Source organism: Brachyistius frenatus, unplaced genomic scaffold, assembly GCF_029030835.1.
Source record: "Brachyistius frenatus isolate BFR_SWC_R1_liver_20210118 unplaced genomic scaffold, ASM2903083v1 Contig_316, whole genome shotgun sequence".
NCBI classification, from domain to species: Eukaryota; Metazoa; Chordata; class Actinopteri; family Embiotocidae; genus Brachyistius; species Brachyistius frenatus.
The window spans coordinates 111219-129124 of record NW_027210915.1 but is presented as its reverse complement, the minus strand read 5'-3'; the positions used below and the strand labels follow the sequence as shown (position 1 = coordinate 129124).

The 17906-nt window shown below is 45.2% G+C and overlaps 1 protein-coding gene across 2 annotated transcripts in view; it reads right to left on the bottom strand.

Annotated features, from left to right (window-relative positions):
* Positions 1-17906, bottom strand: part of zc3h3 (zinc finger CCCH-type containing 3) — a 52617-nt gene that overhangs the window by 21240 nt on the left and 13471 nt on the right. For both annotated transcript variants that reach the window (XM_069723111.1, XM_069723110.1), the window contains exon 4: positions 2457-2616. In XM_069723111.1, the coding sequence (XP_069579212.1) occupies positions 2457-2616 (160 nt within the window). The remainder of the gene's footprint in view (positions 1-2456; positions 2617-17906) is intronic.

Sequence of the window (17906 nt, the reverse complement as noted above, 5' to 3'; positions counted from 1 at the left end):
AATGTTGAGATTATATCTATTTTCTGGTGGCGGGGGGGGCCTGAAATACTGCAGCCGATTCCCCCCCCCCCCACACACACACACACACCTCCTTCAAACCACCGCCCGCCACTAAATCACCCGCCGTGCTCGTTACGGCAAAAAAAAAAAAAAAAAAACGATGTCGGAGCAACGGCATGCTGGGTAGGGAGAACCTCACTTCCTGTGGCTCCCACAGACTGGAAAAAAAGTGTTCGGAGTTTCCGGCCTGAAAAATGGTTCCAATGCAGAAGTGCCTTTAAGCTGCAATACCAGCGAGTGCCACTAGAGGTCGACTCCAAAAAGCCTCCGGCTCCATAGACTCCCATTCAACTTCTCTCATCAAATCCAAAATGAATAATTTTTTTCCGCAAGCATTATGGTGTCATTCTTTACAGCTTTCTGGTGGTCCATCTAAAAACAACACCGTCATTAATTAAACATTAGGCTTTTTTTTGGGGGGGGGTGTCTGTTTGATTGACAGGCCTGTGGTTGCAGGCGGGTCAAGTCAGATGCCCCCGCTTGCTCTCCTCCCCGGCTCGTTAAAATGCCCAATTTTACAGCTGAAAGAAACATGTTTACCAGCCTGGTAATAAAATCCAGTTTTGGTCTCTAATTTCCCCGTTTATGACAAATGTACAAATTTTTGTAGAACTCACCGTTTAAATCGTATTAGGGCTCAAAGTTGGGCGTAATAAAGGGCGGGGCTGCTTTGAGTGACAGATAGGTGTTGTCGCCGTTGGCGATCTGCCATTATTGCATTTCATTTGGGGAACCTTTTGAAAGGAAGCCTGTGTTTAAGATTAGATAACTTTGACCTCTTTTGTCAAATAAACAACTACAAAACTAAAAGAAATGTAAGAAAATGTACTGCTTTAGTATCTGGACTGAATCTTGAATAATATTTGAGCAAATAATCAAAAACCTCATCTATTCTTTTTTTTTAATTAGCGCTATAATTATAATATCAGGTCTAATCTACACAGGATCCTCCACACTCTTAGTGAAAGGCTGGGTTTGTTCTTTTCTTTTTAAGACTAGTGGCTGAGACACACTCACACAGATAAGACCTGAGAACATATGAGGAGGGGGGATCAGGGGGGGAGGGGGAGGAGGGTCTGATAGGCCAAAGACGAAGAGCAGCGCTCGGTAGTTAAGAGCAGAGAATACGAGCTCGACTCGATGGCTTCACGTTGATAAAAGCGGTGGCGGCGGTCTTCAGATAGATAAGCATGGGAGAGGAGGTAGAGGGAGGAGGGGGTGGTGGTGGGGAGGGGTGGGGTCTCCCTGGGGACCCGACCCCCCCCCCCTCCACTCCCCTCCCTATCTTCTTTCCTCACTTCTCCACACTCGGTGATATTTCACAGGATGTCACAGGGCTCAAATTGAAAATCCCTTGATGAATCAATATTTACTGCAGCAGCTAAATGAATAGTAATAAGTCACCAGAGGCTGCGTCCAGGCGTCGGTCCGGGACCCCCCTCTGTCTCACCAAATCTGGATTACACAAATGACCCCCCCCCCACCCTCCTCTCACACACACACACACACACACACATCACCAACACACATGCAAATCAACACAACAACGACAAAAAGGAGAAGTTTGTGTTTGAACGTGTTAAACGTGAATTCACTCCGAGATGACCTCATCGCCGCCATAATCACACAAAACGCATCGTTTTCAGTTCTTCTGTATTCGGATGTGAAATATGATGAAAATTATTTATCACAGAAACTGAACTCTTAAAAAAAAAGTTACAATTTTAAGACGTTAATACACAAATACACTAAAAACACGACCTGATTCCAGCTTTTTAAAATATAATACTATTGGAAAATATTTGGATTTTGGACACGTAATTTAACGACCTCTCTTTGGGCTCATGTAAACTGTCATTTCGGCTTCGTTTTTATTATTATTTTTGATTATATAAAAAAAGAAGAGATTAAGCAGTAATGAAAACCAGTCAAGTGTATTTACCGTGAAAGAAAAAGACTGGTGGTTTTGAGGATGTGAGAATGACAGAAGAATGAGATGAAAGTTAGATTGATGATTGAAGAAGAAGAAGGGGGAGCAGTTAATGACATTAAGAAGAAGCCCCGCCCACCTCTCGCTCTGTCCCCCCCCCCCCCCCCCCCCCCGCTCTCTCGCCCTGCCGGTGTAAATTAATGCGAGCGGCACACGCTGGTGTAAATGGTTTATTCTCTGGGTTATCTACTGTGGAAAAATGAGCGCCATAAATTTCCGACCTCTTCCACTCACGCTGCGCGATGACGGTGACATAAACGACGGGCCGCTGCTCGGCGCTGAAGGATGTTAGCCGGCGAGTCGCATTAACGCCGGGCCTGCAGTGTGTGTGTGTGTGTGTGTGTGTGTGTGTGTGTGTGTGTGTGTGTGTGTGTGTGTGTGTGTGTGTGTGTGTGTGAGAGATCACCTGGCAGACTGGATCCTCTTGGCTCGCCAGGAGAGCGCCGGGTTGTAGTGGAGGGTGTGCACGGCCGTGGCGGCGCCGGAGCCCGGGCGGGTCACCATCTTGTAGCGTGTCCTGAACACCCGTTGGGAGGCGGGGCTTCGATGGCAGGAGGAGGCGGGGTCTATCGAGACGAGAAGAACGACGAAGAACAAAATGAGAAACTCAACAGAACCAGAAAGTGCAGGTTCAACATCTAGTTGAACACACACACACACACACACACACACACACACACACACACACACACACACACACACACACACACACACACACACACAAGTTTGTCTGAGGACTCTGGCAGGTGTGCTCTTTAATAAGCTTCACATATAAAAATGAGAGGGAATAACAAAGGCAGAATTTTTATGAGTGTAATAAATCACGGGCTCTGTCTCTTTGCTCGCTGCCTTCATTCCTCCTGCGCCGCCTCCCTCCTTCCTTTCGGTCTCATTCGTTATATCGTTTTACAAATCCATCAGAGAAGGAAGCACGAGAGGAGAGAGATCCGAACAAGAAAAAAAAAAAGAAAAAAGGAGGGGGTGGGGGGTAGGAGGGACTAAGTGTTTTTATTTATTTATTTATTTGGCTGCGTATCCATCATGTTGTTTTATGATGGCCCGGGTTTTTGGCTGACGCACTCGCACAAAAGAAGAGAATTTGCATCTGTGGAAACCACGACGACGGGGACGAGGACGAAGACGAAGACGAGGACGAGGGCGAGGGCGAGGACGAGGGCCAGGAGTCTGTCTGCCGGAGTCTGAACTCTTGGCGTCACTGTGGATTTATTCCTCTGTAGTTCTACTCCTTTCTGTTCCGGAGTTAATTAGCAGTCATCGCTTTGGTATACGACCAAATATATCAAACAAAAACTTTTTCCTTAAAACTTAAAAAAAAAAAAAGTGAGGGCTTTTTGACCAACTTAACGTCTCCCGTCGTATAAAAGTGACCTCGACTTGAACAGCTGAAAGTTGTTTTGCACTTTTAAAGGATGTAGTTGAAGTTATTTCATTTGTCCTTCCTCCTCCTCCTCCTCCTCTTCCTCCTCCCAATGACACAGAGCAGATTTGACATAAAGAGCAACTGAAACATACGACGAAACTTCCTGACGATGACGGGAACCGATAATCAAAATAATAATCAAATGATTCTCCACTTGTGTGCCTTTAAACCAAAAGTCAAACCTCAAACGGTGGAGAAAGTGACAGAAATATGATATTTCCTTTTTAATCGATTGTACAAAACGACTGCGGCCGTCTGAAATAAGAGCGATGAGGTCGTTACGTAATAATTCTGACGGGTATTACACAAACTGGGTCGTTTTCACTTCAACCAATCAGATCGAGCTCTTTTTTGAGTCGATAAATCATCCGTTGAACATTTTTGAATTGTTCCCAACTAAACGTCAAATCTCAGCCTTCACACGAGTCCAGACCTGTCGGTTTAAAATAATACTTTAAAAATGGAGTCTCACTGCCAGACACTCCTCATCTAATCTTTTTCATGCCCTCTGAATCAAATAAATTCCTTCTTTAAATGAAGTGACTGATTGAAGTTTTTTAAGTTTGGCTCTTTTTTTTTTTTTTTCTGTGGGAAAATCTTTGTGGGAAATTACGTGTAAAAAAAAAGAAAAAAAGCCTTTCGTAAATAAATGTTCGCCACAAGCTGCACGAAGAGGTAGAAACCAGCCAAGTCATCCATCCAGTCAGAGGCTCAACGTATTCAAATTATTCCACCCCAAAATAATAATAATAATAATAATAATCATAAAAAAAGAAGTCATTATCTGCAGCCCCCCTCCCCCAGCCCCCCCTCCACCAATCATTCACCGCAGTGGTCAGTGACAGCGCTCTGTCTTCTTAACGAGTAAAGAAGAGACAGTCGGCGGAGGCGTGAGGGAGGATAACGGATGAGTTTATGAACCCGGCGAGGAGCTCATTTCCTATCAACTCTTTAATTGCCAATTGTGAGGATTGTTGCCGTTTTAATTAGCGTCCAATAACAAAGCGTGACCACGAGGGGCCGCGGCGACAAACAATAAAACGATTCGATTTCCACTTCTACACCCCCCCCCCTCCATCCCCTCCATCCTCCTCTCCTCCCCCCACCCCCCAGGCGCTGGTTTCATTTGTCAGCTGTGATGCAGCTCTGGATCAGCTGGAGAATTCATCTCAGACAAACATTTACTGTTCAACAAATCACCGGGAGCTGGTGGGCCGCCCAAATACTGACACACACACACACACACACACACACACACACACACACACACACACACACACACACACACACACACACACACACACACACACACACACACACACACACAGAGGCTCACATGTGTGTTCAGGCAGATGTACCATAGTGCGGTATATAGGTATTATTCTAGCATTTCTTTGTAACACAAAACCTAAAGCCTCGTGGCTCCGCCCACCTCCAGTCTCTGGATTTGGCTCTTTGAAACAGTGTTGGGTTATAAAAGAGAGACCTAGTTTAACAACAACCAAAAAAAATAAAAAATACGCAGACAGCACAAGAGAGGGAGCCGGAGAGTGTATATTGTTGGGGGTGTGTGGGTGGGGAGGTGGAGGGGGAGGGGGTGTACAGGATTAGTTGCCCGGCTTGTAGTCACTTTTTCTCCCACAATCCATCTGTACCGCAGTCAGAGCTATTTGGGAGTCCTGGCAGATGACAAATAGGGCTTGTCAAAGGTGCTGCCACGATTCCCAACCTGCAAACCTCAAACACCCCCACCCCCCCTCCCCCGCACCTAACCTGCACCTCAATCTGCCTCGAAACACCCCTCGATCTAAACATCGTGACACCCGGTGTGTCCGAGGCGCTGTCACACACAGCTGTTCCACCCCGGCTACTGTTTAATGACATCTATAGTGAGCTGTGCTGCTGGTGTGTGTGTGTGTGTGTGTGTGTGTGTGTGTGTGTGTGTGTGTGTGTGTGTGTGTGTGTGTGTGTGTGTGTGTGTGTGTGTGTGTGTGTGTGTGTGTGTGTGTGTGTGTCAGCAGCGATGGATGGACGGTGTTGCTCTGATTGTAAACCACTGCAGGTTGTGTTGGTTGAGTGGCTCTGGGAGCAATGGGGTCTCAATCTTCCACCATACAGGACCATGACCAATGAGCATGTGAACACACACACACACACACACACACACACACACACACACACACACACACACACACACACACACACACACACACACACCTGGGGTCTCAATCTTCCCTTAATAGACCTTTGACAGTGGCCTGCCGTGCGAGTGCCGCCCGGCTACGGTGAAGACACCATTTGCCGACGCATGCAGCAGCTCCCTCTCCGTCCATCCATCTCTCGGCGACTCGCTGCTGTGAATCCACAGATAATCTACTCCCGTCGCTTCGCTCCGCGCTCATCGCTCCTCCTGCAGCCGCTCCGCCCCTCCTCCTCCTCCTCCTCCTCCTCCGTCACCGAGCCGCGCTAAACGGCTGCTTCAACATCCGGGCTCAGCGAAAGGAAATTTAGAATTTATGCCGGCTCGCTACACGACAAGATCGATACCGACCCGACCGGGCCGGATTAATCTGCTAGGTTATCAGCCGTGATGCGATTCAGTTCCTTTAGTTTTCGTATTTTTCAGTTTCTGTTAACAGCGGTTGAAATTTAATGACATAAATTCAATAAAATATATATTATATTATATTATATTTATATATAATCTCCATGAAAAGACAACACGTGTTACTCATAATACATTACGGTTACAAAACTAAATTAGGACCTCATTAATATACAAAATTTGCAGCTGCAGCGTAAATCTTACCAGATATTACATTTTTTCTTCAGTCGACCCAATTCATGTTTTTGTCTGGTTTCTCTCGATGCCGTTGGTACCGCTGGACCTGGTGGGCAGTTATCCAACTCAAGCCGGTGTATCATTATTTTGGACTATTAACATTTATCATACTTATTTAAAAAAAAAATAACAAAGCATTTGTGTTTGCAAACTACAAATCCGGCTACAATTTCAACCTTTCAGCTGAAAGTGTTTAGAAGTTGCAGCAATTCGGGGAAATCAGTGTTTTCTCTGTTTATTACTATTAAATAATATCATATTATTATTATTATCATCATATTATTATCATATACACACACATATATATATATATATATATATATATATATATATATATATATATATATATATATATATATATATATATATATTCTATGTAAAGGAGGTGGGAGGCAGAAATCTGACAGACAGAACGACAACCTGCTTATATCTGGAAAACCTCTTGACTGTAACCTTTCCAAAGAACAACAACCCAAAAACCCCAAAGTTCCTCTCTTGGTTTTTATCCTCTCTGCGATATAAACGGGTCCTGATCCACTCAAAACCGGTGACAGATCACTAACGCAGATCCACGCTTTTGTCGACGTGAAACGACTTTTTACTCGGGGAGTAGAAAGTGTTCCCGTCTCCCCTCAGCCCTCCTAACGGGGGCTACTGACAGGTCCAATCCTCCCGTCCTCCATCCTCTCAGGGATCCTTCAGCTTCCTGCCGCGCCCGTTACCTGACGGCTAATTCCGGGGGAACAGCGGTCTCCGTCTGGCCCCCTCCCTGGGACGACCCCACGGATAATAAATCTTATTATTGACATCCCCCCTGTTGCCCCCCTGGGGGGGAGGATCAATCCCCCTGCGAGTGCCACGGCTCCGGCAGACAGCGGTGCCATGCTAACATCCGACTTAACAAGGGAGTTACTGCGTTTTTTTAATAAGCCGGCGCGGTTATGATAATATGATCTCTGCGCGTTTTGACAACCGGCGACGCTTCCTGACAGACGGACCCGGAGATGTCAACGGAGTTTGATGCCCCGCCCCCCCCGCTGTCTTAAAAATACTGCGTCCCGTAACTCATCTCAGCGTATCATGTACTTCTGGAAGTTTGGACTGGAGCGTGAGCTGTGCAGCTTGTGAAGGAGTTTAACTTCTCGTTTTAGGGAAATGAATAAGGACGGAGAAATGTTTATATTTATATATGTATCTATAATGTTGGAGACATCTCGGCCTGTAAAGTCTCATAATGTACCGGAGTTTTTAAAAGAGGAAACTCGGGGGTCACTCGCTGCAGGATGTGGATCCATTTGTAATTCCTGATTTGTGCTTCGTATAAATTAAACTATTATTTACATTTGGACAGTTTAGCTGATGCGGCAAAAGCACCCGTAACGCAACACCACGGATAGTCACGTACTTACAATCCTAGTGGCGGCACGACACGGTGCTAAAATCTTAGAAACACACGAGTCCATGGATATCTTTGTTCATCAGATATCTTTGTTCATCAGATATCTTTGTTCCAACCAGACTGAGCTAGCTGAGCAGTTTAGTGTTTCTATGTTCTGTATTTATTCAGTTGGAGAATAGAAAGCCTCTCTGTTGTTAAGGTGGTTGCTAAGGGTCGGACTACTTCCTGGAGTAGTAAACATTGCGTACATCACATGAGAGTCTACTGACACAACTGATTGTTTTCCAGTTCTTAGTCGTACACCATGTGTTGCCGTGGAAACGGAGATCGCACCGACAAAAAGTTTTATATTTTGAGAGCGAATTGCCGCACAATGTGGAAACATTTTGATTACATATCATGTTTGCATCATACATGTATAATTGCAATATTACACACTTAATTGAATTACAGCACAAAAAAGTCAAAGAAATGTTTGAAATCGTCAAGAAACATCGACGATATTTCATCGTTTCATTTGAATGGATTTTCAGATAAAAAAAATAAAATAAAAAAAGGTAACGCGCAGCTTTAAGGATGCATGAGCGTTTGTGTACTTTAAATGATTCAAGTTATGTTCGTTATGAGCCCGATGAATTCCTGCAGACTAAAAACAGACCTGCCTTGCTGAGTGTTACTGTAAACGGTGTGTTACTGTAAACGTGATGACAGACAGACGGCATTCATCAATTGCTGCTCGGTCCGTGACCAAATTAACACTTGGCTGCGAGTCAGAAGCCGGAGAACACGCAGTATTATATATTTATCAGCCACTGTGGTGGTGATGTCACCACATAGAGGCGTGTTCAGGGGGGAGGCAGGGAGTGGGGGGGGGGAAGGGGGGGTCTTTTGGGCCTCGTCCATCACCACCGTGGAGCCATCAGCTGTAACACACACCAGCTGACCCTGGGAAACCTCGGGCTAACCAGGGGAGGAGGGGCCGGGGGGGGGGGGTGTTGTACATGCAAAACTAAAGAAACACGTGTTAACAGGTGCGCTTCAGAGGTTATTTGTAATTTAGAGCTCTCTCCTCTTTTCTCTCTGCTACCAGTCATCGTGTGACGCTATGGCTTCATCTTTTTCACAGAAGTTTAGTATTTAAGCATTTGGATTATTGTTTATTTAATTCCTGTTCTAGCTTTTAAAAAATTTGGGGAGAATTTTTGATTTCAGATTGTCTGAACACTTGTAAATAACACCAGTTGTACATGAATGCTGTATAAATAACAGTCTAATATTGGAAAATTTTAACCGAAATCAGGAACTACTGGGTTTAAAGGACACGTGGACAGATTTAATTTAAAATTATCGAGGTTTGATAAACTGCCAGAACAGCGATCAGTCGATTTTCTTGTCTGTGGTGTGTAATCAGTATAAATCATCACATCGTGGACCTGTGTTTGAAAAAATCTGCTTTCTAAATTATTATTATTTTTTTTTTAAAGAGTCTCTGAATGCCGACGGCACCCTGAGTATTTTTCCAAGTGTTGAACAACCTGACAACATCCTTGATGAATAATTAAATGATGATGCCTCCTATATGTGTGCTTTTCGAGAGCGGCCATACGCTCCCGGCAGCCGTAAAGGGCATCAATAATGGAAATACGACATGACGGTAACACGCGTTTCCTGCGACCTAGACCTCGACCCAGAGAAGCTGACAAAAAGGTGATCGGGACTCCGTCAGGTTGGCGAGTCGCCTCCGACGCTTCCCGTTCCCGGGATGTTTTTTATTTTTTTATATTTTGCAGCCCCGGTCGAAGGGATGACTCCGGCTGTCAATCAAGCACGTCCCATTGGACGCGCCGGAGAGGAAAGAGCCCGCAGCTTCGTCCACTTAAGGACCGCCATTAATACGTACGTTACACGTGCGTCTATTTGTGAGAGCGAGAGGAGGCTAAAGTGTGTCTCGTAAAATAAAAATAAAATAAAAACCTTTTCCGAGTGCGGCCCAGGCACTTGAAGGTTAAGTGAGTGCACCCCCGAAGGCCGGCGGTGGATTCACTCCGGGGAGGTGAACTTCTGCCCCGAACGATGGAGGGCAGCTGAAAGACACGAGCGACGGAAAAGATACCCGAGGACACTTTACTTCCTATTTATCTTCATTACAAAACTTTATCAACACAATCTTCAAAAAGTGAACACTGAGCCCAAACCTACTCGCTACGTTTTTTTCATTCACGACCAAATAATCTGTCTGAATGTTTTGGTCGGTAAAATTTCAGATAACAGTTAAAAATAAAAATGATTTTAGTATCATTTATGACCATAAAAGCATCAAATCCTTTTTTCCCCTTTTAACTCAACTCCTCCGTTGGTAACTAAAAGTTAATTCGTTTAAATCTTGAATTATTAATAGTAACTTTTCTATTTCCTTTTCACCTGTGCATCTTATTTGCATTTGTTTATTTTATATTTGTTTTGCTCGTTTTGCATCATTTACTTCTTTTAGCTCACTATTTCTACCGTTGCATGTTTTTGGTCGTTTAACTCTTTCAATGTCTAATTTTTCTTCTTTTGCATAACATACATCTCATTTATCAGATGTGTTGTCGTCCTCTGACTTCGGTGTTTGTGTTTTTGTTACTTTCCAGGAACACTTTTTTAGTTTTTCTAAGAAGGCATATCTTTCTCAGACGTGTTGTGGTCCTCTGACCTCTGTGTTTGTGTTGCTGCTCCGTGTGTCTGGGCCTCTTGTGTGTGCGCTGCTCTGACTTTGGTTCATCATACTGAGTGATGGGTTGAGGACACATCGGGGGGGCACTTCAGTTTGTCCATCAGCGCACACGCACACACACACACACACACACACACACAAGGAGCAGAGGTGGCTTACTGATATAGATTTAAAGCAGGATTGTGGTTCTGGTTGCAGATGCCAGCACGAAGAGCATCCATCACGGTGCCGATTCTTTTGGGCAAATGAGTGATGGACCTCAGGTCGGCCGCTCGGGACTCCCCAACCCCCCCTCCTCCCTCCCTCCCCCCCGACTTCTGTTTCAGCCAACGAGTGAGAGACGAGGAGGTGATGTACGCGCCCGTCGGGAGACACACAAGCACCGTGAATGTGTCAAAGTGTTAAGAGAGAAGGAGGGGACAGAGGAGGGAGGGAGGAGGTGGGGGGGAATAAGGGGGGGGCGTTTACATTAGGTGTTCTTTACACCCCGTTGAGATGTACCGGTCAGAGGACTAAAGGTCAGTTGCAGTCCTTCAAGGTCAGCGGACAGAAACCCGGTTGGACACTGAGCTCTCCGCGGCATCACGTCCACGTTTACATGTTGTAAAAAGAAGTTTGAAGGAAGATGCTGTAACAAATATATCAACAGGTACTTCTAAAAGTCAACAGATGCCACAAACCCAAAAGGGGCTTTTTATAAATTGAATAATCTCCCTGCACACAGCTGATCGTTTTCCCTCATTTTGTCTTTTCTAAGATGTTTTCTCTAAAAACCCAAATCTTCTTGCGTCATCACTTATTTCTTGTGTTTCTTTGCAGCTACACTCTATTTCTTAACATTTCTTTTTTAGTTGTTTTTTAACGCAGTTTGATTTTGTGTTGCGCTCTTTTCATTTAGATATTATCGTTTTATTTTCCTTTTTGTTTGGTTTTCTCTCTTTGAGGCTGTAAATCACTCCTATCTTTTTTTCTCCTATTCTATACTATAATAAAGAAACCCTTCTATCTAAGATGGCCATATAAAGTACGCAGCACTTGACGACAGCGTTAGGATAAGAAAGTGGCCTCCTTGTGTTACTGTAAAGGTTTGCACGTCCAATAATATATAGAGTATATATTTACAGACGACCCTGGGCGGTGATGCTGATATTTGACCTTTGGGTGTCGATGTAATGAAGAGGGCCTGCTAGAATAACTGCACAACACTTCACCATCGGCTCAGTGACATGGCATGGCATCTCCGAGAAGACCAGCAGGTGGTCCCGAGGAGGACATGCTCCAAATAAACAGAACTGACCCACTGAGCGCTGTCCACCGTCGTCTTCTTCATCTCGTCTCCAGGAAACGATCACTTTCTGCTCACATCAGAACCGTCGACTCGTTCTGTGGTAACTCCTCACGTCTACACGCGTGTACGTCCTCATCTCTATCTGCCCTTCTCGTGTGCAGCATCTTTACCAACCCCTCCCCCCATCCCCAACCCCCCCACCACCACCTCTCTCGTTCTGTGGTGGCATTCTGGGGTGCAGCTGCCAGGCCCTAATTGGTCCCTTTGGGCCCCCGAAGGAAAAGGGGGGTTGCGGGGTGGGGGGGGGGGGGGGTGGCAGCGGCCCGCTAAAGTGCTGATCGCAAGCGGGAAGACTTGGGCATCTGCTCGGAGCGGACGTCGCTGCAGGAACCGCTGGCAGACACGGAGGAGTACGGACGGGGGAAAAAAAAAAGGTCCTTCAAAGTCACCGAACGCGTCGGTTCAGAGATGTTGAACTAACATCAGGAATTCACTGGAAGAAGTCAAAGCATTTGGACGAGCACCACAGACCTGTCAATCAAACAGACAGTCCCCCCCCCCCCAAAACATACCGCTGTTTGAGGCCAAATATCTAAATAATGATTTAGTACACAAGCTAAACTGCTATGCTACGTTTCATTTTATGACCTCGTCTTCTTAAAGATGAATCAGATGAGTTCTGGTTTGAAGAGATGACAGATGCATTTATTTACGTGTTTTATTCATTTATTTAGTCCTTGTTTATTGAATATTTTCAGGTTTAGAGACTCGAATGTGCTCCTTTTGTCCTCGTAAGTACGCTCTGTTTGATGTATTTGTTTCTTTGGGATATTCTGCAAAGAGCTGATGGAGACATAGACATGATTTTTGGTCACTGACATACTGCTGATTGTTTAAGTAGATTGTAAAACTGAATTTTAATGTAACTATCTAATTTAACGTTTAATCTACCTTCTGCATTTGTTTCATCTCCGTCATCCAGCGTCTCAAAGAGGTTTTCAAATTGTCTTATTTTCCTTTTAACTTGTTCTTAAATTCATTTTATTTTCCTGGTCTACAACAGTCTGTTATTATTGGCCTGTCAATCATCTGTAAAGTTTTCTGAATCTGAAGGTGAACAGTGATGAAGACACATTTTAAGAGGAGAAACTAACTTTCACTCCATTAACCTGCTTTTTCATTTTCTGTATTTAGTGTTTATTTTATTAATGGGCGACTATTTGGCAATCAGTCCGGCATTACTGTCATCGGACAGGACGATCAATGATATCAGCGCATGTCTCCGTGGAGACGGAGTGGGGTATTTAACAGCTAAGCCCCTCCTCCTCCCCCCACACTCCCAAAGAGACGACACAAATGAACTGAACCACACACACACACGCACACACACACACACAGAGAGAGAGAAAATACCCCCCCTGGACAGGAGACAAATTAACCACTTCCCGCAGAGCAATTCACGAGGGAGCAGGGGACAGTAAACGGTGAATGATCAATACGGCACTTCTTCAGGAGAGCCCGCACGATATCAGTCCCCCTCCCTCCCCCCCACGTGTAGAGACACGGAAAACACACGCATGTGCACGTGCAAAACACACAAACATGTGTCGAAGGACGACGGCCGCATCAATCACACGAGTTAACATTTGGAGTCCGCTGCTCGGTGGCCGAGCTCCTTTTGCCGAGTCTCCTCCTCCTTCTCTTCCTCCTCCTTCTCCTCCTCCTCCTCCCCCTCCCCCCCCCCCCCTTAACTCCTCTTTAACTGTGAAGCCACAATGACAGGAGACAAACTAGCCATTTCCCCCAGAGCAACTCACCGGGGACAGCAGAAAATGAACTGCCCCGGATCAATACGGTACTCTCTCCGCTCCGCAGACACTCACACAGCGAGACACGTTCACTTCTCATCGCGCACAATGGAAATAACAACAACTGTGTGTCTGCATGCGTTACACAGAGACTTAAAAAAAAAACACACAGAAAAAGTGTGTTTTTCAGGGGCCACAGGTGAGATTAGTTAATGAAGACCTGAAGGTACAAATAGTTCCCGGTGCGTTTTACATTTGCGATGCAGCTCCGGGGCCATTTGTCATCCTCTGGTTAAGGTCAGCCTGCTTACGTGCAGCTTTAATACGCCGCAACTCAATATCCGCTTTCATGAATAAACCAATTTAACCACGAAAGAAACCAACAGACGTAACAAAGCTATTTAAAAAAACAAGTTCACACAGATAATACTCGATTATGTTTTCATCTTCTATATTTACGACTGTCGAGCCTGCAAATGCAGTTTGAATTACGCGTGACCTGCGTGATCTATATCTATATATATAGATATATATATATATGTATCTATATATACATATATATATATATATATAGATATGTGTGCTTTTCATGCTGTCTTGTTTGTACACTATTTAATGTATATTTTGTTTTGTCCTGAAGTTATAATATTAAAAACTACAGATGACTCCAGATTAGACGAATCCTACAGTGATTTTTTTTTTTTTAAACTGCTCTCTTCAAATATAAATTATGGATGTGACCAAACAAAAACATTTCAAGCTGAGATGCGAAGTTGTGCATCAGTTCTAACTGCTGGCAAACAGTTTAGAAACATTACTGTACCTTTTTTATCACCTTTATTATTCTTTATTCTCTGAAATGTAATAGATTTAAGTGTCATGTTTTTTGTCACTGACAAAAGTTGCTGCTGATTTCTTTCATAGTCAGTTGAACTAAAAGTAGATTATAGATGAAACAAAACAAAAACATGAAACTGAGTTTCAAGCGGAGATGCAAGCATTTTTTTTTTTTTATTTCGAATCAAATCTAATGAGTTAGACACTAAATTATATGAATATTTCTCAGATATTAGTCAGTGAATGAAACAAAGCAGCAGAATTGCAACCCAGCATCAGTTTTAACGTTTATAAACACCACTATAAAATAATGCTCCGAAATCATCAAATTAATAACGTTTTAAACGCCAACACAAAAACACATCTCTAGAAATGCGTTCATCCAAATAAACGTTTTATCGTCAGTTCTGCGCCGAGAGAAAAACACACAGGAGTCGACGAGGCGCTCGAACCTGCTGAGGCAGCAGAACACATGAGCAGAGCCCCCTCTGCAGCTCGCTGGCAGCAGCACAGAGGAAGGATCTGCTCTACGTGTACATGTGCGTGACACCTTCATCTGGCTGTACACCCCGACCCACTAACAGGTGAGTATAAATAGTCCCGGTTCTCCCTGCCAAGACTCTGTTGGCTCCAAAAGGACCCGATAGAATGACAAGCAGTCAACTCGCTGTGGGTCAACGGCCAAACCTTCGTCATTGCCGTTGGCAGACCGCCGATCTCCAACCAGCATCATCGCAATTCTTACAGTCGCTCACGGGAAACGGGCGGTTTTGTTTCGGTTGCAGCGCCGGAACGATTAGAAGCGCATCGTCGCACAATTAAACACAAAAGGTTTTCCACTCAATGACGATAAACTGACGAGTAAAGTTATGATAAATGTGTCTGTTCTGTTTGGATTTCAGCCCTCGTCTGCAGAGTCGTGTGTCTGACAGGTGTTGGAAGTTGTTTTACATTTATATATTTTTATCTTATTTAAACAGTGAATGCATGCAGCCTGCAGTGTGACACTGATGTTTATTTAAAAGCCCTGTTGCTGTTACTTTGTTGACACAACTTAATTTGATTTATTTAGGATATAAAACAAGCTTAATCTTAAAGGTTCCCTGTGAAATCTTCTCAAGAAACAAAGTCATGTCCACATTCAGTATTACATACCAAAACACTGTGTGCATCCTCGGGGGCCAAATATGATGTCAAACATTTGCCTTTGTTAGAAACGGGGGTGAAAGGAAAACAACGGCTCCAAAAAATATAAAAGAAGAAGAAGAAAAAAAAAATGTGCGTTCCGACTCAGCCGCAGTGACTCCTGAAGCATTTATCAGTCCATTTAATCTGAACGCTGCATCAGAGTGTTGAGCTACAATTACAACATAATCAACAAGTCTTCCATCACGGTGTTGGCCTTGTGGTGCCAGTTATTAATATCAATGACAACAGTTCACAGTCGTACCCACCCCCCATCCATGCCCAAAACCCTCAGCTGGCATGGCAGCTCTCCAGGAAAACCACAGCGCTGGAGGTGCCATGTACCGGACCGGTTACACAAAAAATGCCGACGGCGCACAGCAGTGCCACATCACTGACGGGCCCGACCCGGAGGTCACGGAGCCAACATCACTGACGGGCACGGAGGCCACAGAGCCAACATCACTGACGGACTCGACCCGGAGGCCACGGAGGCCATGGAGCCAACATCACTGACGGGCCCGGAGGCCACGGAGCCAGCATCACTGACGGGCCCGACCCGGAGGCCACGGAGCCAACATCACTAACAGGCCCGACCCGAAGGCCACGGAACCAGCATCACTGACGGGCCCGACCCGGAGGCCACGGAGCCAACATCACTGACGGGCCCGGAGGCCACAGAACCAACATCACTAACGGGCCTGACCCGGAGGCCACAGAGCCAACATCACTGACGGGCCTGACCCGGAGGCCACGGAGCCAACATCACTGACGGGCCTGGAGGCCGCAGAACCAACATCACTAACGGGCCTGACCCGGAGGCCACAGAGCCAACATCACTAACGGGCCCGACCCGAAGGCAACAGAGCCAACATCTCTGACGGGCCCGGAGGCCACAGAGCCAACATCACTAACGGGCCCGACCCGAAGGCAACAGAGCCAACATCACTGACGGGCCCAACCCGGAGGCCACGGAGCCAACATCACTGACGGGCCCGGAGGCCACAGAACCAACATCACTAACGGGCCTGACCCGGAGGCCACAGAGCCAACATCACTAACGGGCCCGACCCGAAGGCAACAGAGCCAACATCACTGACGGGCCCAACCCGGAGGCCACGGAGCCGCCGGCAGTTGCACGAGGAGGGAAGTGAGCTACTTAATGGTGCAATCACGGGATGTGCGACAGTTACACACAGATAAACACAAAACACATCTCACCCCCCTCCCCATCACCACCACCCCACCTCCCCGCCGCCGACCTCCCCGCCATACATACACACAGAACGGAGGACTCAATTACTCTGCGTCTGTTCAGGAGCAAATCTCACTAATTAAATAAGTTAAGCATTAATTATTCAACCAGAGTAGGAGAAAGGGACTCCTGATGAGAGGGAGCGGGGGCGGGGGGGAGGGGGCACACACTGGAGTAGCATGGGGGAAGGTGGGGGGGTCTTCTCAAGCTATAAAACAATTGGCAGCCAGCGCGGCTAATCAATACAACCCCTGCTGGAATTAACAGTTATCTTCAAGCCCTTTAACAAGAGTGTGCACAAACAATCATCCATTATTGAATACCAAAACACAACCCAAAGGGAGGGGCGGAGGATGTGTGGGTTAAGGTGGGGGGCATATGGACACGCGGTTGGTACATGGGTGATGTGGGGAATTAAACAGATGAATTAAAAGGAAAACAAAATTAAAAGGATAATTTAATTGTACTTTACTGTTAACTTCCTGTTTTGGGGGCGTTTTGTTTACACTTTACTCACCAAAGTTTTTGCTACAATCTGGAAGTACACATCTCAGACATCTTAAAATACAAAAACCCAGCAGGGAAAATTTTTTTTAAACCATCGGGCAGATTATAAACAAGCCAACAGTTTATCATGAGTCTCTAAAAAAGCTTTTACTTTGGCGCTAAAAGCTGCTTTACATTTCTATACTGACTCCTGTGTAAGGGTAAGAGTCATGCAGACGGTAGCTCCGCCCATTTCACCCCCCCCCCCACACACACACAAATATAACTAACAGTTTAAGGGTCTAATGCCACAATTCAGTACAACATTAACAAGAGCAACGTTAAAACATTACGAAGACATGATTATAACTAGATGTTAAATGAGTTGTTAATTAAAATAATAAAAAAACAATTGTCATTTCCCCCCGAAAAATTGCTGAATCTGTTTTTGCTTCTTTTTTTTTTTTGTCTGGTACGATTCAAAAGTAAAAATCGAGGAAAATATCAATCTGTTGCCAATTGACAAAAGACAAAGTAGAATTTGCTTATTTTAAGAAAGAGGTTGAGTTAAAAACCCGTCCGTCATGTCACCTCCACAT